The sequence below is a fragment of the Pseudorca crassidens genome, chromosome 7 (assembly GCF_039906515.1).
Source record: "Pseudorca crassidens isolate mPseCra1 chromosome 7, mPseCra1.hap1, whole genome shotgun sequence".
In the NCBI taxonomy this organism is placed as follows: domain Eukaryota; kingdom Metazoa; phylum Chordata; class Mammalia; order Artiodactyla; family Delphinidae; genus Pseudorca; species Pseudorca crassidens.
In genome coordinates this window covers 81,523,238-81,550,965 of record NC_090302.1, presented here as the reverse complement: position 1 = coordinate 81,550,965, position 27,728 = coordinate 81,523,238, and the positions used below count along the sequence as shown (strand labels likewise).

The 27,728-nt window shown below is 41.1% G+C and overlaps 1 protein-coding gene and 1 long non-coding RNA gene across 5 annotated transcripts in view; one reads left to right on the top strand and one right to left on the bottom strand.

The window, feature by feature from the left end:
• Positions 1–27,728, top strand: part of FRMD3 (FERM domain containing 3) — a 315,727-nt gene that overhangs the window by 263,481 nt on the left and 24,518 nt on the right. The window contains exon 1 of one of the 4 annotated variants that reach the window (XM_067744695.1): positions 16,735–17,002. The exons of the other annotated variants lie outside the window; for them this stretch is intronic. Coding sequence (XP_067600796.1) covers positions 16,876–17,002 — 127 coding nt within the window. The 5' untranslated portion in view covers positions 16,735–16,875. Of the gene's footprint in view, positions 1–16,734; positions 17,003–27,728 lie in introns of those variants that run through there. 4 annotated transcript variants of the gene reach the window in all.
• LOC137227979 (uncharacterized) overlaps positions 24,906–27,728 on the bottom strand; it is a 128,869-nt gene continuing 126,046 nt past the window's right edge. The window contains exon 5 of the long non-coding RNA XR_010945096.1: positions 24,906–26,356. This is a non-coding gene — a long non-coding RNA (uncharacterized lncRNA). The remainder of the gene's footprint in view (positions 26,357–27,728) is intronic.

The window sequence follows — 27,728 nt, the reverse complement described above, 5'->3', positions numbered from 1 at the left end:
CGCAGAGCAGAGGCCAGCTTCTGGTTTTATTTATAACTGCAGTATCGGACTAGCAGAGCCAAACTTCAGAATTCTTCATCACATTTATTGAATGCGGGAAGTTTGCGTCGGCAACTCCTCTAGGGTAGGAGATGCCAAGAGCAACTTAGGGAAAGGGATAAAGGCCTCCTGAGTGAGCTCTGCAAATTCGTATTGGGAAGCTCCTCAAAGCTTTCGCCTTCCCCTTTGGTGCTTTTCTTTGGAGTTGGTGTCATCTTTGGAACTTTGGTTTCTGGTATTTACTGATGACTTAACGTACTTGAAAGAGAGCTTTGTAATTTGAAGCATTTACCCTGCTGGAAGGAAGCTAAATGCCTTGTTCCTGATGCAGTTTAAGTGTTTGTATCTTACATGGATTTGGTATTTTACATCATACGATGCCAACATGTGCATCATTTCAGTTCTGTAGTTGGCTAAATGTGATAAATTGTTCATTTTAGGAAATATCGTATTCCTCAGCATACACACAGCAGTGCTTTGGGTAGCTGCTCTGTTTCTGCATTAATGCCTCGCACCAATGGGGAAACACAAACTCTGGTCTCAGATCATCCACCTTTGGGAGCATCATATTCCTCGTCTCTGAGACAAGAAGATAGGACTTGAGCACCACTCAAACGCTTTCTAGCTCTAAATTCTTCAGTTCTTTTGCTTCATGTCAAGGTTAGATTCCAGGACTATGGTTTGAGGTCTTTCACAATAAGTATGCACACGTGGGGCCAGGAATATTTTTCATAGTTTTTGGGGGTTAGAGGGAATGTTAAGGATGTTCTAGCACAAGGGTTGGCAAACTGGCCGGTGGCCCACTGCCTCTTTTTTTTTCTGGCCCTAGAGCTAATGGTTACATTTTAAATGATTATATCAGTACCTACATAGTATCCTTGATCTTACCTCTTGGCCCACAAAGCTTCAAATGTACTATCTGGGCCTTTAGAGAGAACGTTTGCTGAGCCATGATGTAGCACACCCCCTCTGGATTCTACAAAAGCTCAGAGAGAGGAGACTGTTTGCCCAAAGTCACGGAGCTGGGTGAGTACTGGGGCTGGGATCTGGTCCTGTTTGTCAAATTCATCTAAAACAGTTCAACTTCTTCTTGCAAAATCAGAACCATTAACTGTGGAACTACATGTAGGTTTCAATGACAACAAATGAATTATCAAAAGAGACATCTTATCCTATATAAACGTGGGGAACCTCTGTGATTCAGTGAGAAGAGCTGCTGCATATTCGGGGCAGGGTTTGAGCGTTTGGCCTTCAGTCACAGCCTGCCAGGACCCTGTGACTCCTCAGAGACATCCAGCCCACCAGGAGCATCACCTTCCCTGGGCACCAGTGGTGGTGAGGCTGTGGACGCATGTGCCACACCAAACAATTCCTAGGAGACCCGGGTTGCAGGGCAAACAGCCTTCGTGCAGGAAGGCTCTCTCCCCTCTGGGAATCATGTTCTCATTTTAAAGCTGAATTTGTTAAATAAGGAATGGCTCACTCCGGGCCTAGTTCTAATTACTCATAGCCTGTGTTGAGAATCTTTGTCTTATTAGTGAGAACAACTCAGTTCTGAGCTTCCCGAATCACTGCTCCGGCTCAGGTTGGCACTTGGCTGCCACACCTGAGTATTAATAATCAATTGCTTTAAAGGATTCAGCTGGGATAAAAAAAATATATGTCAGTCAAGTGCCCCATGAAGTAATCTGGTCACGGTCCTTGAGGGTTAGGATGTGAGCCAGGCGAGAGTGTCAGCATATGAGCAGCTGTGACAGCTGGAGTGTAGTCTGTGACAGGGAAGACATTCTGCTTTGGCCCTCGGACAAGAAAACATTCCCACCACATCCCTAAGAAACCGCAGGAGAGGAAAAGTGAAGATATTGCTAAACCATTGTCATTAGAAAGCAGAGGCTATCATTTTCTGGATTCCACAGTCAGCATGGGGTCCTATTTTCTACTGTTTCTGTTAGTGGGTTGATAGTGTTAAGTAAATGTTCTTTGTGATACCCAGGCTTACATTGAGGCAGGAGCTCACAGAATCTCCCTTCCTCCCACGTCTGTTGTTAAGACCCTGTGCCAATCATGTGAAAGAAAGTGTTGGGCAGTGTAGGCTAGTTCCACTCTTTCAGGGAGGTGTCTCGGGCAGTATGGGCAGGGTTCAGAAAAGAGGCTCTGGTCAGTTGGCACAAGGCTGGATGTTGGGTGTGTCCACTGGGGTGCATGTCCAATGCCATCTGCAGAGCGGTGCAGCTTTTCTCTTGGTTTGGTTGATGGAGAATTGGAGGCCTTAGAGCCATGGCTTCCAGACCCTGCATTTATACAGTGGCCCGCTGGGGTGGAGGAAATAACTATCCAGATTTCTATTGGGATTTTACTTTTATCACCTCCTCAAAAAATTTCTATTGCATAAGTTTTATAATGGATATAATATATCAAGAGAACTGTACATGTATCCAATTTATAAATAAATACTCATTTTTTCATAAGTATGAACAAACATGCTTCCCCCCAAAAAAGGTTTGGATATAGCTGCTCTAGATCTTACGGATGAGTACACCAAGAAGAAGAGGCAGGGCGTGTTTTTGAAACTCTCAAATCCCTGTTCATGCCAAAACTCCAGATTCCTAAAATAGATGTGAGATCTATGTGCTCTAGTTACGGTGGTGACATGCCACTTTACATGCTTTTGGTCCTTCATGCTGGTAAACCAGGGTGAGTCATCCAAGCACAGTCTAGACCTTTGCTAAGCTCTTTGGTAGGTGCTGTGTCACTCTCACTGAAGTGTTCTGCAGTGGCCCTGAGTCCCCGATTTACATGAATGCTGGACTCTCTTTTTTTTGTTGTTGTTGTTATTGTTTCAAAAATCCTTCAAATTCTTTATTTTATTGAAGTATAGTTGATTTACAATGTTAATTTCTGCTGTACAGCAAGTTGATTCAGTTATACACATACATGCATTCTTTTTCATATTCCTTTCCATTATGGTTTATCACAGGATATTGAGTATAGTTCCCAGTGCTATACAATAGGACCTTGTTGTTTATCCATCCTATATATAATAGTTTGCATCTGCTAATCCCAAACTCCCAGGCCATCTCTCCCCCACCCCACTCCCCCTTGGCAACCACAAGTCTGTTCTCTATGTCTGTGAGTCTGTTTCTGTTTTGTAGATAAGTTCATTTGTGTCATAGTTTAGATTCCACATATAAGTGATATCATATGGTATTTGTTTTTCTTTGTCTGACTTACTTCACTTAGTGTATTAATCTCTAGGTCCATCCATGTTGCTGCAAATGGCCTTATTTCATTCTATTTTTATGGCTGAGTAGTATTCCATTGTATGTCACATCTTCTTTATCCATTCATCTGTCGGTGGACATTTAGGTTGTTTCCATGTCTCGGCAATTGTGAATAGTGCTGCTATGAACACAGGGGTGCGTGCATCTTTTCAGATTATAGTTTTGTCCATATATATGCCCAGGAGTGAGATGGACTCTACTTTCTGAGTATACACAGGACACAACCTTAGTGGGGATCCTCTGGTGGTGGGAAGAGCATTGGATAGAGACTGAGAGGGCTGGGGTTCATTCATTCACTTGATAAACAGTTACTTCTTCTCTGGTATGTGCTGGACACTGGCAGTACCTGGATCTTATTTCCTCTTTTATAAAACAAGGTGAGATGGTTTCTAAGTTTCCTCCACACTCTGACTGTCCTTTAGTAATTCTTCCCCATATTCCTGCTGTTCTTAATTACATGCTTTTGGATCACTCATCATTACCTCCAAAAACAAAAGGTATAAACATCTTCTTTTTAAATGTGGTTTAATGAAACAGTAAGCCTGTGGCACAATGATCTATAAAAGCAGGGTTACATTTTTCCTTTATTTTTTGTAAGTTGCAAACTTCCAGCATAAAATTGAAAATTAATAGCAGCTAGCTTAAAAGGGAATATAAAATGAACACGTCCTCACTTAAAAGAGCCCTCACCTCCTTTAATGTCTCCTCTTAGCAGAGAAGTCCAATTTGGGAGCTTTTTAGTTCCCCCAGTCTCCACTTCAGCATAAAAAAAAATGTGAAAATGGGCAGATGGTCTGGCTGAAAGAGAAATAAATAGGGTTTTCAGGATGACCCACGTGGTAATCTGAACACAGACTGGATTTTGCCATTAAAGGAAGGAGTGTCCATACTAGAAAAAAGAGAGCAGCCCTTGTGATCTCTGGCTTGTCAGTCTCTGCCTGAGCCCCTCTGCAGCTGCACCATTTGGCCCCTAAATAGAGGCTTAGCCCCACCCCCGACTCCAGGGCCAATCCTACCTTGCTCTGGGAGGGAATGGATAGGCTGAATGAAGCCCAGCCTCTTGGCTCAGGCTGTGAGTCCTGCTCTCTCTATTGCTCTGCCCTGTCTTCTCCTGGTCCGCATGCCAGCCTTGCTCCCTTCCTGAGTCTCTGCCCTGGTGGTGCCCCTGGTACTCTACTCCTCCAGGACCTTGAAGGCCCCTCTCCCTGGGGCTAGGCCATACTCTGCCGGTGGACAGCCTGCATGGTGCTCCCTTCCTGTCTTGTGTTTCTCAGGGCCCTGTTCTGTTCCTTCTCAGAGCAGACTCTTTCCCAGCACTGGCCCCATCTTGAGTAGAGGGGTCTGATCTTAAATGCCCATCGTCTCCGGTTAAACTTCTCTCACTGCCCAGTGGTGTCATGAAATACAAAACTGTCAAATCCATCAGCAAAATCCTTTTCACTTTAACCTTTCAAATATACCCCAGAATCATTGCCACTGCAACCACTCCAGCTGCAGCCACTCTTGTCTCCCTCAAGAGATAACAGTATCTCTGCTTCTACACTGCCCACCTCCCCCAACCCCTGTTTTCCACACAGCAGCCAGGGTGATCTTTTATAAGTGGAACTTGGATCTATTTATGTTCCCCCACCCACCCTTAGACCATTTCCTACTGCTTTCCTCTTGAATCTCTGTGTTCCTACCACATTGGTCTTCTGACCTTGTTGCCACCACAGGGCCTTTGCACAGCTGATTTATCTACCTAGAAGGGCCTTTCCTCTGATCTGTGCATGACTGGCTGTTTCTTTTTCTTTTCTTTCTTTTTTTTTTTAACATCTTCATTGGAGTATAATTGCTTTTGGCTGTTTCTTTAAGTCTTAGCTCAAATTTCAGCTCTCTGGAAACCCTGAGTACCCAATTCTGAGTAATTCTCCAAACCTAGCCATTTGTTCTCTCTTGTGCCAGCACCCTGTTTGATTTTTGTCAGAGTGTTTAGCACTGTCCAGCACTTCTAGTTTACTTAGTTGTCCTCTCGTTTGTTGACTGTCTCCCTCAACTAAAATGTCAGCTCCACGACAGCAAAAACTTTGCCTGCCCCACCCTGACATTGTCCCTACCACTTAGAGATGTTCTGACACACAGTAGGAGCTAAGTTAATGCTTGTCAAATTAGTGAGCAAATGAATGAATGAGTTCTAAATGCAGCCAGGACAGCTTTTGTTTATGTAAAAGAAAGCATATAAGGAGAATATTCTCCTGGGATTAGGTTTTGCCAGAAGCCAAACTTGTTCTGTTTTATTTTGTTTTTGTTTTTAATCTGAAATCAAAAGCTATAATATACATAGTCATTGTAGAAAGTTTGGAAAATACAGAAACCACAATTCAGGAATTTTAAAAGCACCTGCAATCCCCTGTGTTCAGACTGTGGTATGAATGTGTATAATCCATTCCATATATTTTTAACAAATATTGGACTACACTAGAGATACTATTTTGTAATCTGCTTTCTCACTTATTAATGTAACATGAACATTTGTCTATGCATTAAATATTCCTCCACTATTTTAATTTTAACGGACATACATTATTCGATCACATAAATAGACAAAAATATCTTTCACCCCCTCCATCTCCTACCTAAATTATATATATATATATGAATGTGTCTTACGTAGCTACACAACTGAGTATAACCGTTTTTTAAAATCTTTGAGAATTTGAAAGGGAAAACTTAGAGTGGTTGGACATTTTTCTTGCATTTCTTGCCATTTGTGTTTCTCTTTTGAGCATACAACTAGAGTGTGAGAGAGAGAGGCCCTTGGCTGGTGTGCTGGGTGAAGGATTGGGTCCTGCTGCCTCTAGTTTCTTGGTTCCCTAGCAGCAACACAAGGAGCCCATAGTTCCAGAAGAGCCTGTTTCTTTCAACAGGGAGACACAGATGCCTGTTTCTTAGTACCATCTGCAGAGCTGTTGGGAAATATGGAAAAAATTGGAGTTCCATTTACTGATGCAGCCCAATTCAATTTCCTTTACTCGGAGAAAAGTGGTTCATCTGTAATGGCGACTTGTGCCTGGAGGGAGTGAAATAATACAGCAGAAGTGATGAGAAAACAAATTCATCCTGTACAGAGACAAAGGAAGTCGATTCTTGGCCGAGAGTTCTCAACAGACGAAAGGAGCCTGTTCTAACTGGAGCCAGTAAGGACAGCGTTGTCACCCATTATTCTTACAGGAAAACCTCTGGGCACTGACATCTGACAACACTGCACTGTGAATAGATTACCTTGATATATCTAAGTTATGGAACATCAGGCAAATTTCAAGTCCTAGGTTTGACCAGGATAGAGGAAAAACTCTTTGTTTATGTGGAAGGAATAATCTGAATTATAGGTCATCTTGGTCAGAGAGAGATGGCTTAAATTCTTCTCCAAGGAAATTCCTCATGCATGTTTTTGAAGAATGCCATATAGTTGTGAAATTCCTGGTCCCTGTCCAACATCTGTGGGAGATTTTCACCTGGTTTCATGTATGGACAGCTGTGGAAGGTTTCCCTTCATGTTACCATCACCCCTATAGAGGGGTATCTATAGGTATTCAGGCCCTATCTTTATTCACAGGGTTTTAAGAGCACCATGCACCAGTGAATAAGAGTGTCTCCTATAGTAGATAAATCAGAGAGGGAATGGACAGTTCTGCATCTGCACAGTCGATGGGTGGCTTGTTGGGTGGTGACTCCCATAAGGCTCCTTGGTGCTGTCAATGGATGGTACCTGATCCTTGGAGACGGGGGTCTCTTATTTTACACTCTTCCTCTACTTGTAACCCCTTCAATTTTCCTTTTACTCAGAATTCTGTTGTGCAGTCTGCAGGTTGAGGAGGTCTTTCTGTCTTGGAGAATGGTTTGTGAGATTAATGGCTAAGTATTTGTGGTCGTTGTTTTATTGTTGGGTGGGTTAGGTTTGCTTTCTGGGCTGAGGATGAAGAAAAGGCTTCCAGGACTTTTGTGAGCATAGGTGAATTAGTCAATTAACATTTTAAAACATTGCCTTACCACGGTTGGAAGACAGTAAAGCTTGCTCTTCATTGGTGTTTGGAAATGGAATAAGGAGCCAGGATTCTAGGTGTGGTGTTTTCACGACGAGGGCGACCTTGACCTCCTCTCTGTTTCTCTTGGATTAACTTCCTTGTATTAGAGCTCAGCCTCACACTGCCACCCTATACTCTCAGCTGCTATTGGCCACCTCCACTTGGACACCACACAACAGCTCACAGCTCACACATCAAACTTAATGGGTTTACGACTACACTCATGTTCTCATCCTTCCCCAAATCCCAGTCTCCAAACTGCTCCTGCTCTGACTTGGTTAATGACAGTACCATCCATGAAGTTACCCCAATCAGAAAGACCTGGAGGCCATCCTTGCCTTGATGCCCCTCCCATGCTCCACATCCACTCGGCCACCACCGTCAAGTCCATCCCAGAAGTAACTCTGACATCTGTCCGGGCTCTTCAGCCTGCCGCTACAGCTTCATTTCAGGTCCCCTCTTCTCTTTCTGGGGACACTGCAGTATCTTCCTTATTGATCTCCCCATAACCCATCCTGAAAACTCCAGCTAGAGCAATCACCCTTATTTGAAGTAGTTTCTAGAACCTCCTCATTGACTGTGGAGCAGAGTCCAGCCCCAAAAGGTGTTCATGGCTCCTCACAATCTGGTCCACGCTCACCTCTCCAGCCTTATTTCCCTCCTTTGGTCCTGCTCAACCCTCTCATCATTCTGTGAATGCAGCTCCCCTCGCACTGCCCCAGTACCACAGGCCCATGTGGGCTCCTCTCTGCTGGTTCCTTTACTGGGGCTGCTCTTCCAACTTCCCTCTGCTCCATCTGCTAGATCCATACTGTTAAGTGGCTCCTCCTCTATGAAATGCCCCTGGCTTAAAGACAGAACTAATAGCTTTCTTCGCTTTCATTCTTGCATTGATTCTTCTTTTTAGCTTTATTGAGATATAATTACATATAACATTGTGTAAGTTTAAGGTGTACAATGTGTTGATTTGATACAGTTATATGGTGCAAAATGATTACCACCATAGAGTTAGCTAACACTTCCATCCCATCACATAATTATCATTTCTTTCTTATGGTGAGAACATAAGATCTACTCTCTTAGCAACATATAAGTATATAATACTGCGTTATTAGCTACAGTCACCATGCTGTACATGAGACCCCCAGATGTTGTTAATCTAATAACTGGAAGTTTGTACCCTTTGACAAATATCTCCACCACCACCCCGCCCCGCCAGCCCCTGGCAACCTCCACTCTGCTGTCCGTTTCCCTGGAGACACCACTTACATTTGGTTTGTGAAACTCCTTTGTCTAACCATTAGTTTACATGTCTGGTCTAACTGGGTGCCCCTCCCTGCACAGTGCCTGGTATCTGTTCATTAACGGGTGGATGGTTGAATGGAAGGTGAGCCATTCTAGCCAACTTTTCTGTTCCTGACCCTAAGCCCTAAGATTAAATATAAGCCATACTATGGAATAAAACAGAAAAAAGTTCAGAGTTCTCACCTGCTTCCACTGAGAACTCGTAAGTACAATGTGTATTTGTAATACATTAGGCTTTTTCTGTCATTTAAAAATAACTAGTGAGTTTTTTTTATATTCTTTGCTCTAACTTTATTTTTTAAGGATTTAAACATTTCCCTATTGGAACAGAGTATGCTCATTTTAAACATTTAGGAAGAAATCTTGTAGTCAGTTTTGGGGGGCAGGAGCTAAATTCATTCTTCGGAAGATAGAGGCAGTGGCCCAGCAATACTTTTATCTTAAGTCACAAACATGTTTTTTAACTTTTGTTTCTTACCCAAAGCTGACTGCTTGGAATGATATGCTCTTTCTTGTTTGGAAATAAGATGGAGTGTCAGGAAAATATGAGGAAGTGTGAGAGGTTCTTAGGCTGTTAGCAGGCCTCTTGATTTTCAGTCTCCGGCGGGTCCTTTCATGGCTTTTTCTGCTTGGCAGAAGAGATTTGGAAATAAAGACTGAGATGCCCATTTCATTGCAGCTAGAGCATCTCATGCTACTTCTAAGGCTTTCGTAGAGTTAGACTTGTCCTGCCCCTCACCCCACTGTGGGTTTCCTTTCTCTTTGATTTGTTTGATAGAATCTGGATTACCAGAAAACGAAAAGAAAAAAAAGAATCCTAAAAGACAAAGCATTAAGCAAATTCACTTGAGAAGTTACTTAACACCTTTTCTCCTAAAGCTCTAGAGAAGTTTCCAGCATTATACTCTGGGACCTAATTGGGAAGGTTATTTAAGCAAATGCCATTCTTCATCTTTAGATTTTCCATCAAGTGTATGGAATCTATCTCTATTTGTTAAGATTCTGTGGCCATGAGAAATTATCACTAAGCTTTTGTTCTAAATTTATGAGCTAAAAGTTCCAAGAAAATCCCTACTGGATATGTTTGAAAGAAGCTCTCTGACAGTTTGAAGTGAGTGAAGTGACCAGATGTATGTTTTTTAAAACTTGCTTTGTATCTAGATACTCTGAGATGAATGTGTCAGAGGGTGAGAGGGCAGATGCATCAGACTCCAGTGAGGTGGCTGAGACTGGGAAGTGGGTGAGGAAGAAGAATTAGGAGGTGGAATTGACAGGTGGGTGTTTGTCTAGATAAAGGGTGAGGGAGAAGGAAGGTTCAGTGATGATGTGTGTTTGGGGGAAGGTATGATGTTCCTGGAAGGCACTCCTTTATTTTTGTAGGACGTGGCTCCTAATCTTTAAGCCTCTGTTTCCTTATCTGTAAAATTTAGAGATAATAACCCTAGTTAATACGGTAGTCATAAGTATTAATTGACCCATAGCAACAGGATATATATATTTTTTTCTTTTTTAACTATGAAAAAGACAAAGGTACTCTCAAAAATAAGATCAGCATTCCTGAGAGAATGTATATGAAGGGCTTAGAGCAAAGCCTGGTGCATATCAAGCCCTCAGTAAGGGTGACCTATCATTACTCTGAAGCAAAAGTAATGAAGACGCTGATTCAGGTGCCAGAAAGAAAGCCCCCAAACAGACTTCCATATGCCAGATAAGCATGCAGTATATGATGAGGTATCCTTGCATAACTGGGATCCTTCTGTCTCCTCTTAAGATGTAGGGGAAACTGTCACCCTAAGATGGTCTTTCCCCAACGGCTCCATCTGAAGCTTCACCCCCAAAACCACTCCTGCCAAGTTATTGATGACGATAACATCCTTTTATTCCCTTCATAGCACTCATGCTGTCTTGTCTATTGGTTGGTTTACCTGTTGCACAACTATATCGCCCTCCAGGATGGGGCCGAGACCGTGATCAGGCTCGCACTCAGTGTGCTTAGCACACTGAAGGTGCTCAGGGAGTATCTGTTGGGTGAATGAATGACTAGCCAACCAGTCTGTGAACTGGCTCACCTGGATGCAGGCTTGTCTGTCCTTATGGAGCATCTTCTAAAGCAGCCTTTCATGGACACTCTGTCAGAGAAGGAAGGAGGTGAAGAGCAGGCAAACTGAGGCTTGCTCAGATCTTGGTAAATAGCACTCAGAAAGTCAGACCCTGAAGAAAATATTCAGTTTAAAAATTTTTAGCTCAAAACATCACACACGGGCTTCCCTGGTGGCGCAGTGGTTGAGAGTCCGCCTGCCGATGCAGGGGACGCGGGTTCGTGCCCCGGTCCGGGAAGATCCCACATGCCGCGGAGCGGCTGGGCCCGTGAGCCATGGCCGCTGAGCCTATGCGTCTGGAGCCTGTGCTCCACAACGGGAGAGTCCACAACAGTGAGAGGCCAGCGTACCGCAAAAAAAAAAAAAAAAAAAAAAAAAAAAAACCATCACACAGAATGATATATAGCACAATACGCTGGTATTTTAGGCTTTGAGGTTAAAATTTCATACTCAATTATGGCTTCTCTAGACCTCACCAACTTGCAAACATTTTAACTATATTTGCAACCCTTTTGAACTTAAAGCTCCTGCAGGTCTGGTAGGAAATAGAGCAAATTTCAGCAGCAGTTTTCTCTGGGCTGTCGCTTTTGAGGGACTGTTGGGATCTCCACCCATTTCCTAACTTCTGGTAGTTCTCCACTTTCCTACACTGTGCAGATAGTGCTTTTTTAAAATAATAAGAATAATAATGACAACCGCCTAAGGTTTTATTTCAAAGATATTGACACTGAAAGGTTGGGGGGAAAAGTGAGGGACAGGACACGGGGAGGCAGGAAGGGAGAGCAGGGCAGTGTCTGATGGAGCATTCTGTCTGTATTTTCTGCCCGTCTAGAAATCATCACCAGTGGCCCGAGCGGACGGAGAGAGGGCCCTGTGACATTCTGCCCGCCTTCCCACCTCTCTGTCTCTCTCTCTGTCTCTGACTCTCTCTCATTGTCTGTCTCGGCACGCATAAGCTGCCTGTCTAGAGATACCACAGTTATCAGTGTAGGGGATGGTCAGGGCGACAGATGGATGAGCCCTTATGCTAGAATCCTCTACAGCCATGAAGTTCCTGTGAAGAGCATTCTCCTTGCCCACAATGATGTTGAGGAGAGCCCAGCTGTGCTGTTTAATGTCTGTTCTATTCTGTCTGCAACTGTAATTCTCCAGAGGGGTTTCTTGGCCTCTTTCCCACCAGGGCATGGTGATGCCTGGCCCCGCCGAGCAGTGCTCTCATTTTACGGGCAGGAAGCACTCAGTGAATGCTTCATCTAATAAGGGGGATACTAAAAGGAAGAGCATTTGATATGCCAAAGCACCTTATACCTTTTCAGAGTTTTCTTCGCATGAGTTATCATAATTTGAGCCTCATGACCACTTCCTTGACATGGATAGAACAGATAATGTTGCCTTACTTTACGAAGGAGGAAATTGAATTACGCAGATGATTGACTACCTGACCGAACAGCCCTGTCACTTAGTGGTGCTGGGAACTGCTTCCATTCCTCCTTATTATACACCCAAGAATATACCCACTGTATCACAAATATAGTATTACAATGTTTTATATCATTATTATATTTTATTATATGATACATATAATATGTGATAGTGCCCAGGACTCTTAATAATTGGTACTTAATGTCTAAATGTATTACAAAGAACAGTTAACGTATGTAATAACTTTTTATTATCTTTCTCATTGGAGTTAGCAGTTAGCTAAAATTTCAGTGAATCTCCATAACTCTTTTAACTAATGGCCAAAACCACTACACCTGTGAAATCTGTGAGTTTTCAAAACAGCGACTAAGGTACATGATATTTATTGTGCCTGCTACGTATCAGGCACTCAGTTACATAAGTGCCAACATCAGTACTATTCTACAGGCAGAAAACTACAGTTCAACAAGCTTATGTAGCTTTCCCAAGGTTACAGGGCTGGTCAGGTAAACTTAACAACCTGCAATGCCGCTTCCCTACTATTTGGGGAGAAGTAACTAGAAATGTTAGAGATAGATGGTTGATGGAAGAAAATCCAGTTGATTTAAAATCCTCACTGTCTTCCCCTTGAGTAAAGGAGAGAAAAGAATGAGCATGTGTTAAAAAAAAATCACTAATTTTTCTTGAGTAACCTGTGCTGGGCACTGATCTGAGCATGCCACGTGGATTACCTATTAATCTTCACAACAGCCCTGGGAGGTAGGTCCTGCCTTTGCTATGCTCATTTTACAGGCATGGAAACTGAGGTCAGAGATAAACGATACAGCCGGTATTAGAACCCAGAGCTTGTGCTTTAAACCTTGCTTTCTGTAACTCTTTAGTAAGTTCTGGTTCATCAACCAGGAACCAGCACTACGCAAGGCAGTTGATAGACATGATCTCATTTCCTTGTCCTAACATCCACGGGAGAAGTATTGTCTCCATTTTCAAATGCACCAGGGTTCCAAGTCATCCAGTAGCTCCCAGTCACCCACAAAGCAGAGACAAGCTTGTTCCCTTGCCTCAAATCTGTGTCAGGAAGTTTGTCACAAAAGTAGACATGAAATCCAGGCTCGTGAACTGCTCTTACCATTGAACTCTCTTCCTCCGCGGTGGCTTCTGCCCGATTTATCAGTGTTTCTGACATCTCACTGTGGAAAATCGATTCCCCCTCTTCACACATATCCGCTGTTTTCTTTAGCCTCTTGTCATTCCCAGACATGCATTCCTGATTCTTCAAACAAACAGACAAATCTAAACAGGAAAGATATTCAAGGGCACCCAAATGTTGTGCTGTTGATATCAGTCTGTGAGCGCAGTGCCTCAAACGAAAACAAGCCTCCTGTGCAGTTCCTCCCAGAATCCTTTGGGTTGGCTCCGCATCTCTGCCTTCCTTTGCTTCTTCCTCTTGAAATGTAGCCACACCTTTGGGTAGAGTAGGGCAAGGTAGAGAGAAATATGGGACAATATGGGATGCTGGTCCTTCTAGGTTCCCTCTCTCTAAATAAAAGTTGAAGGTCCCCAGAAGAAAGAGGGTGAAAGAATCTACTTAAGATCTCTGAAAAGTAGCACAAAGAGTGGGAACAAGCTAAAATAAAGGGAAAAATTTTACATGCACGAAATGCAAAATATTATGACTAGTAGTTAATGAAAGGAAAGAAGGAGACACTTCAAAACTATAGTGAGATTTGAAGCTTGAGAATTAATGGAGAATAACTCTCCCGGTGGAAAAGAACAGAAATAAAGTATGGTGGTGGTTTTGTTTCAGGTTTTTAATTTGCTTTCTTGGTTTTTTTGTTGTTGTTTTGTTTTGTTTTGTTTTGTTTTTTTGGAAGGGCTGTTTGTTTAGAGTGGGCCCTCAGGTTCACATCATGTTGTCTTTATAATTTATAATGATAAGCACACAGATTCATCTGTATTCCCTCCAAACAGGCAAAGGGAGGTTTTCTCAGTGTCTGAGCCCTGGTCTACTGCTATGCAAATGAGCCCACATTAATCTTTGAAATCTTTTATCTGTGTTACTGCACAGCATTGATTCACCTGGGATGGGGATTTTCTGATTTGTTTTCCAGTATCCTAAAGATTTTCAGTAGTTCTTCAAGAACCACTGTTGGTGGCTAGTGAGGCAAGACCTAGCAAGTACTACCCCAGGGCCCCACTCTGTGCAGTCTATTTTATATATGGGGATTCTGCTCAGAATTATATCACAAGGGGAATTGCAAAGGCATGAAGATTTTGTGAATTTTTAGGGGTATTTAGCTTTCAAGTGTAGGGTTTCGAAATTGACTAATGGCCGTGAGAGTAGGAACTGCCCTACTATACCTGGAACTGACAACCAGTGGGCAGGGTGAGGGAGCCCCCTGGGAGGTCTCTAGCGGTGACCTCAGCCCACAGTGCACAACTGGCTACCACCCTTCTCCCCTTTCAAGATTTATAATCTGTTCCGTAATGTACATTTTTTACATAGTTGAGGTCATACTGCTTATATAAACTGCTTTTTCCACTTATCAATACATTGCAAGCTCTCCCTCCATCATTAAACTCCTAAACATACATTTTAATGGATGTACAATATTCCATCACATGTATTTACTCATTTTCCCACTGGAAATTTAGATTTATTTTTTTCTTTTTGCTATAATAAATGATACTCTGATGAAAACCTTTGTCCAAAAATTTTTGTCAACGTTTCTCATTATTTCCTCAGGCTAAATTCCTAAAAGTGGAATTTCTGAGTCAACGAATATCACTCCTATAAAACTCAATGTATTTTTCTAAACTTCTTTCCAGAAATGCTAAATCAATTTATATTCCCACAGTGAAGTATAACAATGCAGAATTTCAGCTGACTGCCCTGCATATAATGGTTTATTTTGTCAGGAGAGGGGAAAGAAAAGAATATTTTTATTAGAAAATTATCTTTTGCCCTCAGTAGCCATTTAAAGTAGAAAAACGCATGCATGAATAATTAAATAATGGGAGGTTTTTTTTTCTTCTAAAAATGAGAGTGGGAAAAATATACCAGCCAAGAAATAGAACTGAAGGATAGTATGTGGGGCACAGTTGTTAATCAGTTGAAATTTTTTCAAATATAGGAATTTTTCAATACTCTGAAAACATTGAAAACATTTTGCTCCTTGAGCACTTATTCTGGGATGCAAGCACATTTCATGCCTCAGAGGTACAAGTGCAGGACTTTCAAAAGTCCTGAGAGAGAGAATGTAACATTTAGATCCTGCATTGAAAACACATGTGGTTAGAAGTGGGGATAGTAACAGCTCTCTTCCTGGGGGACTGTCTTCTTAGTCAACTGATGTTAATTGGATGCTTAGGTTCAAATCATGGCTTTGCCACTTACTAACTCTATAAATTTGGTCAGGGCAGTTACTTTTTCCAGGATGTTGTTTCCTTCTCTATAAAATGAAGAAAATTTTAGCATCCCTGTGAGAACAGAGATAATGCTGTGAGGAGCTCAGCGATTTGTCCAGAGCTGTGCTGTCTAACACGGCAGCCCCTGTGGCTGCTGAGCCACTGGCAATGTGGCTGGTCTGAATGGAGACATGCTGTAAGTGTGCAAATGTACACCAACTTCAAAGACTTAGTACGAAAAAAAGTATCTAAACTTTTATTATTTTGATATTGTTATATAGTGAATGATACTATTTTGGATATCTTGGCTTCAAATAAAGAGCATTATTGGGGCTTCCCTGGTAGCACCGCAGTTAAGAATCCGCCTGCCAATGCAGGGGACACGGGTTCTAGCCCTGGTCCGGGAAGATCCCACATGCTGCCGAGCAGCTAAGCCCGTGCGCCGCAACTACTGAGCCTGCGCTCTAGAGCCCGTGAGCCACAAATACTGAAGCCTGCGTGCCACAACTACTGAAGCCCTTGCGCCTAGAGCCCGTGCTCCACAACAAGAGAAGCCACTGCAATGAGAAGCCCGCGCACCGCAACGAAGAGTAGCGCCCGCGCACCGCAACGAAGAGTAGCCCCCGCTCGCCGCAACTAGAGAAAGCCTGCACACAGCAACAAAGACCCAATACAGCCAAAAATAATAAATTAAATAAATAAATTTTTAAAAATTAAAAGAGCATTATTAAAATTAATTTTAATTTATTCTTTTACTTTTCATATGCTTTCTTTAATGTGGCTTGCGTTGTATTTTTACTGGACAGCGCTGCTCTAGAACTTAATAAAGATTCAAATTATTTTTAAAAGAAATCAAGGGGGTGTTCTCCATTGCACAGTTGTCCAGTTTTCGTTTTTATCTTTAGGGGGGACATTCAATTGTTAGGACACTGTAGGGCATTTGGCTGGGGTCCTCTGGCCTGGATGGTTTAGGACAGACTGGGGTAGGGAGATGCATATTATTTCATTGTCTGTTAGGGGAGTGAGTGGAGAGTTTAAAAATAGCAGCCCCCTCCCTCCTCCAGCCCCATGCTGATCCCTCCTGAGTTATTTCTGTTGGCTGCGTTAGGAGCCTGACATTTGATTCATTCAGTGCGCCCTGCCTCGGTCCTTTAAAACAGAATGGACAGTTAGTGAAAGGTCAAAGCCACTATGGCTGGCGGTAGCTGCCCTGGGCCATGACAGGAGGAGGAGACTGAGGGAATTGAAGAACCGGTAATGGCAAAATGCTTGGTCAAGATCCAGACTCGGAGGGGTCTCCGCCTGCAGTTGGTGAACCACTGCAGCAGCAACGTGTTTGTCCGTCTGCTGAGACACAGTTCCAAGATCACAGCCAGAAACACGGGTACGTGCCCTGGCGCTGGGCTCTCCTCTGCGCCTGTGAAGAGTGCGGGCTTTCCAGCTGCCGGCTCACCGCGGGGGCCGGTGGCTGGGAGAGAAGCCTAGGCGAACCCAGTGTCAAAGGTTTGTGATAAGGATGAGAAAGAGAGGGAGGGAGAAAAGCAGAGAGGCAGGCAGGCAGGAAGGAGAGAGTGAGCAAGCGAGCGCTGAGGGAAAATGGGAGGGCTTGAAATGGGGGTCCTGGCCCTCCTATTAAGTGAAATGGTATGAAGTCATCCTAAAGGCTAATAAATTACATGCCAGTTGTAGCCCCGTTAGGAAGGAGGCAGCAGTGGGGTGTCCAATCCAGATGGCCCAGGAATGACTGAAGATCATAGACAGGACAGATTGGATGATCAAAACATACTCCTCCCTCCTTTTATTGTTCAAAGTTTAAGATCTTCAAGTGTGCTTGCCTGGATGAGGCAAAACTCCCCTTTATCTTCAAAGTAGAGCTGTCCTGAAATACAATAGCAGTTAAAGAACTGGGATCAAACTGATGTTCTGCTAATTTCCTTTTCATTGAAAATGTATTTTGTGTGTTATTCTGTGGTCCTTGGGGGAAAATAGGAATTGAAATAGGAATTTTAAAAAATCAGAGCCTACAGCAGGAAAGGAGCTGCTGTTATATATGTATATGTGGTTTTCACCAAATGATTAAAATTTTTAAAATCCTGGGAAATGTCTGGAATTGGCCATACCACATGCACATGTGTGGAACTGACTTCTAAGTGTATTGAAATGAAATTAATTGTATTTGTATAATGACATAGATAATAGATGATGTGTTCTTATTATAAAAGATTTTTAAAGTACAATTTTATAGAATGTTTTTCTTGACCCTAGGACAGACTGGGGTAGGGAGATGCATATTATTAGCCAGTCTATGCACGTTGACGTGTAGAATGGATATAGGATTATTTTTTTACATAAATAGGATTGTTCTATATGTATTATTTTACAATTCATTTTTTTCAATTTATCTTATGGCTTGAAGGACTTTCCATATCGATACATATTAATCTGTATCCTTTTAAAAATTGGCTGAATAATATCATGTAGTGTGGAGATGCCATAATTTATTTAATCACCAAATTACTGTTGGAAAACTGATATTTCTTATTTATTAGCTGTAACAGTGCTGCAATGGATGTGCATATACAAGTATTTCTCTATGGCAGATTCTTAAAAGTTGAAGGATATACACATTTTAAATTTTGATGGAAATGGGCAAATAAATTATCCTCTGAAAGACTAACACTCACTAACAAGGTGAGTGGGAAAATGGCTGCTTCCCCACATAAGCACTAACCCTGATGTGACCAATTTCTAAGATTGAAAAAAAAAATGAGATTTTATTGTTTTAATTTGCCTTTTCCTTTTTACTAGTGAGGGTGAGCATCTTTTCAAAGGATAATTGTCCACGTGCATTTCTCCTGGGAATTACTTGTTTACTTTATGAATTTCTGTTTTCTTTTGTCCTTCCCTTATAGATTGTGGGAATTCTTTTATAATCTGCATATTAATCTTTTGCCTTTCACAAGTATTAACTTCTTTCCTCATAATTTGTTCTTGGCTTTTAACTTATTTTAATGTTAACTTTGTAGCACAGGCACTTTTCATATGCACAGACAGCTTCTGCATGTGCAGACTACTTAATTTTTCTAAGTTCTAAGTTTTATTATTTTATGTCAGTTTCCCTCATTCCAAGATTATTAACATGTTTTCTGTGTTTTCATCCTCATAATTAATGCATTAGCTTGAACTATGTGAAATTGCTGATACTCAACTGCTTTTGACCTACAAAAATGGTGATTTCATGTGGTTTGATCTAATATTTGTTTTTATTTGACCTGTTAACTTCTTTGGAATTTTTATGTGTGTTTGACATGAAGAAGGGATATACTTTTTCCCTCTCCCAGTTGGTTAGTGATTTTTCTCAAAGTTATTTATCATAACCTTTCATTATTTTCAAAGGTATATTTCTGAATTGCATATTTTAGTATTCCTGCTCCATTATTAACTATAGTATAGTTTTGACATCAGACAGGTCAAGTTCCCCCTCATGGATCTTTTTTTATCCAGAGTTTCTTGATTAATCATGTGCACTTTCTCCATTTGTCATTTTTGAAAATGTGTTGAGATTTATATTGAAATTGCAGTGAATTTTAGTTTAATTAGAGGAGATCTAGATCTTCAAAATAACTGACTTCTATTCAGGAACACTGGTATATTCCTTCATTTTTTTCAGATTTTCTTTTAGGTTATTCAGCTCTGTCTTAATGTTGTCCTCACACAAGTTTGGCATATTTCTTACGGATATCCTGGATATTACGTGCTATTCTAATTTGTGCGTTTAGCTATTTTGAATGGGATTTTCCATTATCATATTTTTTATGGTCTTTGCTTGTGTGTAGTAAATCACCTGTTTTGAATCTGAACACCTTACTGACTTCTGATTGATTCCCCTAGCTTATTCGAATCTTTGCCTTTCCTTGTAGATGATACTATCACCTGGAAATAGTGACAGTTTTGTGCCTTCCTTTCTAGTATTTACACTTCTTCTTTGTTGTCTTTATCATATTGCATTATTGAGGTCCACCAGGATGACGCTGAAGTTCAGTGAGGGTTTTGTGTCGTGTTCCTGACTTTGTGTGATGATTGATTGTGATGACAGAGAGACCCATGAGATGGTGACAGCTGCATCAGTTAGCATGACATTAGCAGCAAGGAACTCTAACAAACACTGGTTTAAATAATAAAGTGATTTATTATCCAAGACAACACCAAGTCCAGAGTCAGGGATGATTCCAGGATTGAGAAGCCAGGTTCATTTTCTCTCTCTGCACTACTCTTCTCAGTTGGCCAGAGCTCCCCCTCAGACCATTTGCCATCAGCATCATAGGATGGCTGCCAGAATTCCTGGTGTCTCTTTCACATACAATGTCAAGAGAAAGTCTGTATCTGTCCAGTATGTTCTTCTTAGAAGCAAGAAACCTTTGTCAGAATTTCCCCCTCTACCTCTCTCCCCCTGGCGACTCTTCCCTTCGTTTTTCATTTTCAGGGTTGGCTCATATACCCACTTCCAAACCAGAGACCGCCAAGAGAATGGAATTACCATCATTGGCTGAGACGAATCATCTGGGAGAGAAATGAATGAGTCAACCATGGAAACTGTGTGATAAGCATGTACGTAGGAGAGCCTTCCGAGAGGAGGTGAAAGATGAGGTCTTAGAGAACGAGTAGGAGCCATCTGAGTGCAGAAGGACATTGCAGGGAGAGGCAACAGTCTGTGCAAAGGCACAGAGGCATGATGCAGTGTAATACATTTGGGCACCTCTAAATAGATAGGAACGGTGGAAATGTGTGGGGTAGAGGTGTGCATTTTATACTAAGCTGGAGTTTAAGTTTTATCCTGAAAGCCATGAAAAACCTTTTAAGAGGATTTGTTACCGACCAGGGTTCATGGCCTTCCCTAGCAATAGAAATTGACTAGAGGCAAGACAAGAAATTCAGGCAAGGCTTTATTGGGGCCCCTGCTGCGGCAGGGGGGAGCGAGAACAAACAACAGGTTCCCTTGCTTGCTGGCTCCCTGAGGGGGGCAAGCTTGTTCCTTATATGGGGTGGGGGTAGGGGTGTGTCCAGGGGTCAGGCCAGAGGGGTGGCTTAGGTGTTTTGCTCACCCCTCTGGTGGTGGTGTGTGCAGGAGGTATTCTCAGTAACCTTGCTTTTGCTCCTGACACTCTGTTTTTGCCCTGTTTGGCTCTTCAAAAGTGGCAGTTGGGTTTTTTGGTCCTTGTATCTTTTGGGTCCAGTATTTGCCCCAACTGCACATGCACACAGTTATTTTAGTCCCATACAGTTTCTTTGTATTTTGTTGCTGGAGGAGAGGTGTGTCCAGGTGCAAGCACTGCAGCAAAGGGTCCCAGGTCCCAGCCTGACTCAGATTCATTTGACTAATTAGGCATTTAAAAATGATTGTTCTGGCAACAATTCAGAAGGAGCCAGACTGAGGTCAGGGAAACCAGTGAGGAGGCCATTGCTGTCATGCAGTTGAGAAGTGGTAAGCAATGGGGGGATGGAGAGGCAGGGACCGCTTTAAAAGTGAATATGGTGGCAGAGTTTGTAGCAGCTGGTGACGGACATGGGGTGAGCAGTGAGTGAGAAGTCATGGCCAACCCTTAGGTTGCTGGTGTGGATAGAAGGTGATGCCATTTACTATACAGTAACTGGTAGAGGAGGGAAAGTCTGGGGTGGGAGATACAGACTGGATGTAGGATATGAGCCTACATCCAGGTGTGTGGTGAGTCTGCAGCTCATTGGACGGTTTTGAGGTGAGATGGGTCAGAGGTTCAGTAACATGTGTTTCTCAAACTAAACTAAGTCATGTTCAAACTTCTCTGGTCAAATAAATTTGGGAAATATTGAGTTAAATAAAGCAAAACTGGTTTCTTCTCTTTGGGACCTCTCAGACATTTTAATAGGTAAACAGTAATGTTAGTGTTTACTGTGAGCCAACCACTTCCCACACATTAATTCATGTCTCCTCTGTGCACAGTATCCACATGTGGTATGGCCTGAATTTTTCCATTTTATAGATTTTACTGAATAGAGCGATTAAGTAACTTGTCCAAGGTCACATGACAATACAAGGCCAGGATTCAGACACAGAAAGATAATTTAAGAGCTTGTATTCTTTTTAATGTCAGCTTTATTGAGGTATAATGGACAAATAAAATTGAAAGATATTTAAAGTATGTATTGTGGCAATTTGATGTACATTGTGAAAGGATTCCCCCTACTTAACTGATTAGCACATTCATTACCTCACATATTTATCAGTTGGTTTTTTTTTTTTTTTTTTTTGGTGAGAACATTTGAGTTCTACTCTCTTGCAAATTTCAATTGTATAAAACAGTGTTATCAACTATCATGACCATGTTTTACATTAGAACATCAAATCTTATTCATCTTACAGCTGAAAGTTTGCACCCTTTCCCTGTTTCTCCCACCCCCTAGCCTATGGCGACCACTTTTCTACTTTCTGTTTCTATGAATTTGACTTTTCTTTGTTGTTGTGTTTTTTTGTTGTTGTTTTTAGATTCCACATATAAGTGGTACCGTGGAGCATTTGTCTTTCTCTGATTTATTTCACCTACATAATGCCCTCAAGGCCCATCCATGTTGTCACAAATGGCAGGATTTTCTTCTTTCTTATGGTTGAATAATATGCCACTGTGTACATATACCACATCTTCTGTCTTCTTTATCCATTCATCCATTGATGGCCATTTAGGTTGTTTCCATATCTTGGCTATTGTGAATAATGCTTCAGTGAACATGGGAGTGCAGATATCTCTCAAGATCCTATTTTCATTTCCTTTGGATATATACTCAGAAGTGGGGATTGTTAGATCATATGGTAGTTCTATTTTTAATTTGGGGGGGACCCTCCATACTGTTTTCCATAGTGGCTGCACCAACAGTACACAGGAGTTCCCTTTTCCCTACATCCTCACCAGCACATGTAATCACTTGTCTTTTTGATGATAGCCATGACTCTTTTTGAAGTATAGTTTTTGTACAATATTATATAAGTTAGGGGTATACAATATAGTGATTCACCATTTTTAAAGGTTATACTCCATTTATAGTTATTATAAAATATATCTGAAGAAAACCATTTTTTGAAAAGATACGTGCACCCCAGTGTTCATTGCAGCACTATTTACAGTAGCCAAGATATGGAAGTAACCTAAGTGTCCATTGACAGATGAATGGATAAAGAAGATGTGGTATATATACACAATGGAACATTACTCAGCTATAAAAAAGAATGAAATAATGCCATTTGCAGCAACATGGCTGGACCTAGAGATTATCATACTAAGTAAGCCAGACAGAGAAAGACAAATATGATATCGCTTGTATGTGGAATCTAAAAAAATGATACAAATGAACTTATTTACAAAACAGAAATAGACTCAGATATAGAAATCGAATTTATGGTTACCAGAGGGGAAAGGGGGTGATAAATTAGGAGTTTAGGATTAAAATATACACACCACTATATATAAAATAGATAACCAACAAACACGTACTGTATAGTACAGGAAACTATACTCAATATCTTATAATAACCTATAATGGAAGAGAATTTTAAAAAGCATATATATGTATATATATATATATATATGTATCTGAATCACTTTGCTGTACATCTGAAACTAACACAACATTGTAAATCAACTATATTCCAATAAATTTTTTTTAAAAAGAAAAAATAAAATATTGGCTATATTCCTGGTGTTGTACAATATATCCTTGTTGCTTATTTTATACCTAATAGTTTATACCTTTCAATCCCCTACTCCTGTATTTCCCCTTCCTCTTCCCTCACCCAACTGGTAACCAATAGTTTTTTTCTGTGAGTTTGCTTCTTTTTTGTTATATTCGCTAGTTTGTTGTGTTTTTTAGATTCCACATATAAGTGATATTATACAGTATTTGTCTTTCTCTGTCTGACTTATTTCACTTAGCATAATGCCCTCCAAGTCCATCCATGTTGCTGCAATGGCAAAATTTCCTTCTTTATGGCTAAGTAGTATTCCACTGTATATATACACAACATCTTCTTTATCCATTCATCTGTTGGTAGACACTTAGGTTGCTTCCGTTATCTTGGCAATTGTAAATAATGTTTTTGTGAACATTGGGGTGCATATATCTTTTTGAATTAGTGTTTTTGGTTTTTTTCTGATATATACCCAGGAGTGGCATTGCTGGGTCATATGGTAGTTCTATTTTTAGTTTTTTGAGGAATCTCCATATCGTTTTCCACAGTGATAGCCATAATTTTTGATGAGAGCTTGTACTCTTAACCTTAATAGTAATGTCCAAAAGGTGATAGTGTACACAGTTTCCCAAACTAATTTCAAGGAACAATGGGCAAGGACACAAGTGACCTGCAGAGCTGTGTTGAGTAATGCTGCAGTAGCATGGTGGAGCCATGAAGATGGTTGAGACTCCTCTAAGGGAGAGGGTACAGAGTGACAAGAGCAGAGAGCTGAAGCTACCACAAATAGAGGTGAAAAGACTGTGGAAAAGACAGAGGTAGCTTAGAATCATGAGATGGAAACCAAGAGAGTGTAAAGTCACAGAGGTAGAGTGGTCAGTAGGAGGACAGAAGAGAACACACATTGTCTTTAGCAACATGGTGATCATTGGATATCTTGGTGAGAGCCATTTCAGTGGTCTGGAAGGGGCAGTTGACTTCTGCAATATGAGGACAAGGATTGACTGAATTCTCTTGAATTCTAGATATTGAAATCAAAAAAATGATAAGACAAAGGTTTCAAAATGTCCAGCTACTCTAGAGGCATGACCAGGAGGTTGGTAGATGATGACCACAAGGAGAAGTGAGATTGATGTTCATGGCTAGGAAGAACATTAGGATTTGCTGTGAAGTGTGTGTGTGTCTAAGTTTCCATTCGTCTATACTTTCCGGAGTCACTGGGATGACTCTTATGGGTTTTAAATAGAACGAGCAGGCAGCTTCCCAAGGATATTCAGAGGCATCAGGAACATTTCTAGTGTGAGATATTTTGCAGTGTCTATGCCTGAAAGTGAAAACCCTCATCTGAAAAAGTACATGTCATTCTCAGGATCTTTTCTTTAAACCCATGAGACATGAGCTTCTCTTGAAGGATTAGACTTTATCCCCAGCAAAGGGAAGATAAAGGAGTCACACAGGAGTTTAATGGCGTACCATCTTACTACAGTTCGAAGCCTGCATGCTGCTAAATGTGGATAGAAAACATTTGGGGCACTGATAGCACATGCATAATACAGTGAACTTGTTATACCACAACAGCAAGTGATTTTTTTTTTTTTTTTGGCTTCCAGGATACAATCACAGGAGGTATGACATATAAACACGTAATTAGGTGACCATAAAATCTATTAGGCAAACCTTTTGAGAGCGAAAGGGGCACTTTAATAATGCTGCTAGGAAACAGGCATACCGTGGGACTGTACCAGGCAAATAGGGACAAGTGATCACCTTACATATAATGATACTGTGGTTTCAGCAAATGAAATTGGCCAATAACACAAGACTCTTCCTCTTTAGTTAAGAAGTGAGGGTCTTTCTGGGCCTCTCAGATCCCCTTCTCTTCAGGAAAACATGGTGGTTTGGAACAAGCTTTGGAGTCAGGCAGGCTTGGGTACAAACCCCTGCTCTGTTGTGTCCTGGCGTCATGACCTTGTGCAGGTTACTTAACGTCTCTGAGCCTCAGTTTCCTCATCTCCTCTTATGAATATCACATGATCATGTACTTAAAATTCCTATCCCTGTAAGAATGTATTAAAAATTTTAGTGCTCTTGTCTTTTCCCCACTCCCACAATGTTTCTCAACAGATACAGGAGAAATAGCTCTGCTTCTTATATGCAGGTGATTGGTGCTTTCAGGGAAAGTATATCTATAGTGTCAAGTGGGACTTTTTTTGAGAGACCTAGACTGGAAGGGATGTGGTCCATTTTTCAGGTAAAAAGTCTAAGACTCATAGAACTGAAGTACCATGTCGGAGGACACAGAGTTCTGTGGAACTGAATCTAGGTCCCCAGAATTCCAGGCCACTGTTCTTTCCACTCCATCATATTTCCTAGAAGTGGAGTGATGACCTCTTCCTTCTCTCCCACTCTTCCTTCACTCTTCTTGTCCCTATCCTCAATTCAAGAGTACAGCACACCTCCCAGTGGCAGGATGGCTACACCGATCAACATAAGTGGATCAATCAGAAGTTAGCCCACCTCAGCAAGGACGGTTCTGGTTAATCGGCAACAAATATGTGAACTCCGTAGAGACCTGACAATTTCATGTATTCTTGAGCAGTGGTTGTCAATCCTTTGATTCAGTGTGCCCTTCAGATTCAGTAACAAAGATCTTAATGTTCTCTCTACCATCCTGAAATGAAACTCAGAGAAAACACAGTCTACTTACACATAACTTTAAAAGTCAAAATAATGCTCTAAGTGTAATGACAGGAGAACTTGGAAGTAATTCATAATAAAATAGTTAAGTCTTTCCAAAGGTTTTTCTTAAGCATAATTCACCAGGAGGCAGAATGAAGGCATGGGATGCTGGCTCCTCTGTGAATGTAATGGGGGGACATGGGCACCACTCAACAGATGCAAGAACGTGTGCTACTAGGTAGGCATCTTGGACACCTTAGCCATTTCAGACAGCAGTGATGTGATGTTCTCAACAGGTAAACAGCTCTTGGCAAGATACCTTCAATTTACCCAGTGGTTGTATGCCTGAAAAATTCAAAATATGTTAAAATCATATCTAAATGCTTTAGGTTTAAATGTAAAACACAGGTAGATTCTAGATTCAAATCATTCTAAATAGATTTCTCACCAACATGGATAATATTTAATAGGACATCTAAAAGTTATGTGGGATGCAAAATAATTCTTTATTTTGTGGGACCATCCTATGCATTTTTTGATGTCTGGCATCCTTGACGCCCTCCCATTAAATGATGCTGACCCTGCCAATCATTGTGACCGCCAAAAAAGCCTCTACAATTTTCTAAAATACCCTCCTCCCTGCCAGGTGGTGGTACCGCTTTCTTTGTGTCCCTGCTCTGCAGGTTTAGGGGGCATTCCGTAGTTGGGTACCAGCACAGAGTGACTTGGGGTGCCACAGAGGGAACCTGAATGCTGGTGACCAGTGATGCCATTTGCCAAAGCCTGGAATGAGCAGTGCACAACCTGCTTGACTGTACACAGCAGGCACACAGCCTGTCCATCATCAGTGGCCAGTCTTTTCCTTCAGCATCATTTGATTCTCGCTATTTCACTTCATGAAGTATTTCTTCAAGTTGAATAATGATAATAATGGCATAAAATAGTTATATTTACTAAAATGTAAGTTAACATTATTTCCTATGTGTCAGAAACTTTCAGCTGTTACATAATTTTAATTGGGCTGCATAATTATAGAAACTTGAAAGCTATTTCCTTTTCCTTAAGCATTGTCATATCACTTCTAAAAAACGTTTTTAGCCATTGAGCTTTGTGAATACATTTAGGAGGCTTCTCATGTACTGATGAAGTAAAATAAATTTAATGAAACAGTGTAGATTGTCTCACTAATTTAACATTTCTGGTCTCTTTGGACATTCTTGTCCAGTTCATCAGAAAAGGCATGTAGGAAACTTTAAGCATCTATCACATAAAGAAAATTAAGAAAATATGGATAACCAACTATAATTTCCCTTGTACTCTGTAGTAGTGGACTTGTTAGAAAACTAATCTGTGTTGATAAAATGATATTGCTTGTCAATAGATTGTATGTACATATTGCTTAGAAACAGGCCAATGTAGCCTAATTTTCTTTGGTAAGATAGTAACATATAATTCCTATAGCTTTTTTTTGATACAGACAGCACTTATGCATCCATAATTTTGTTTAACCCTTACCCCAGGCTTATGAGGTAGGTGTTACTCCTGTGTTGTTGTTAAGCAAGCTGAGCTCCAAGAATATTTTTTAAATTTTTATTTTATATCAGGGTATAGTTGATTTACAATGTTGTGTTAGTTTCAGGTGTATAGCAAAGTGATTTGGTTATACATATATCTATTCTTTTTCAGATTCTTTTCCCTTATAGGTTATTATAGAATA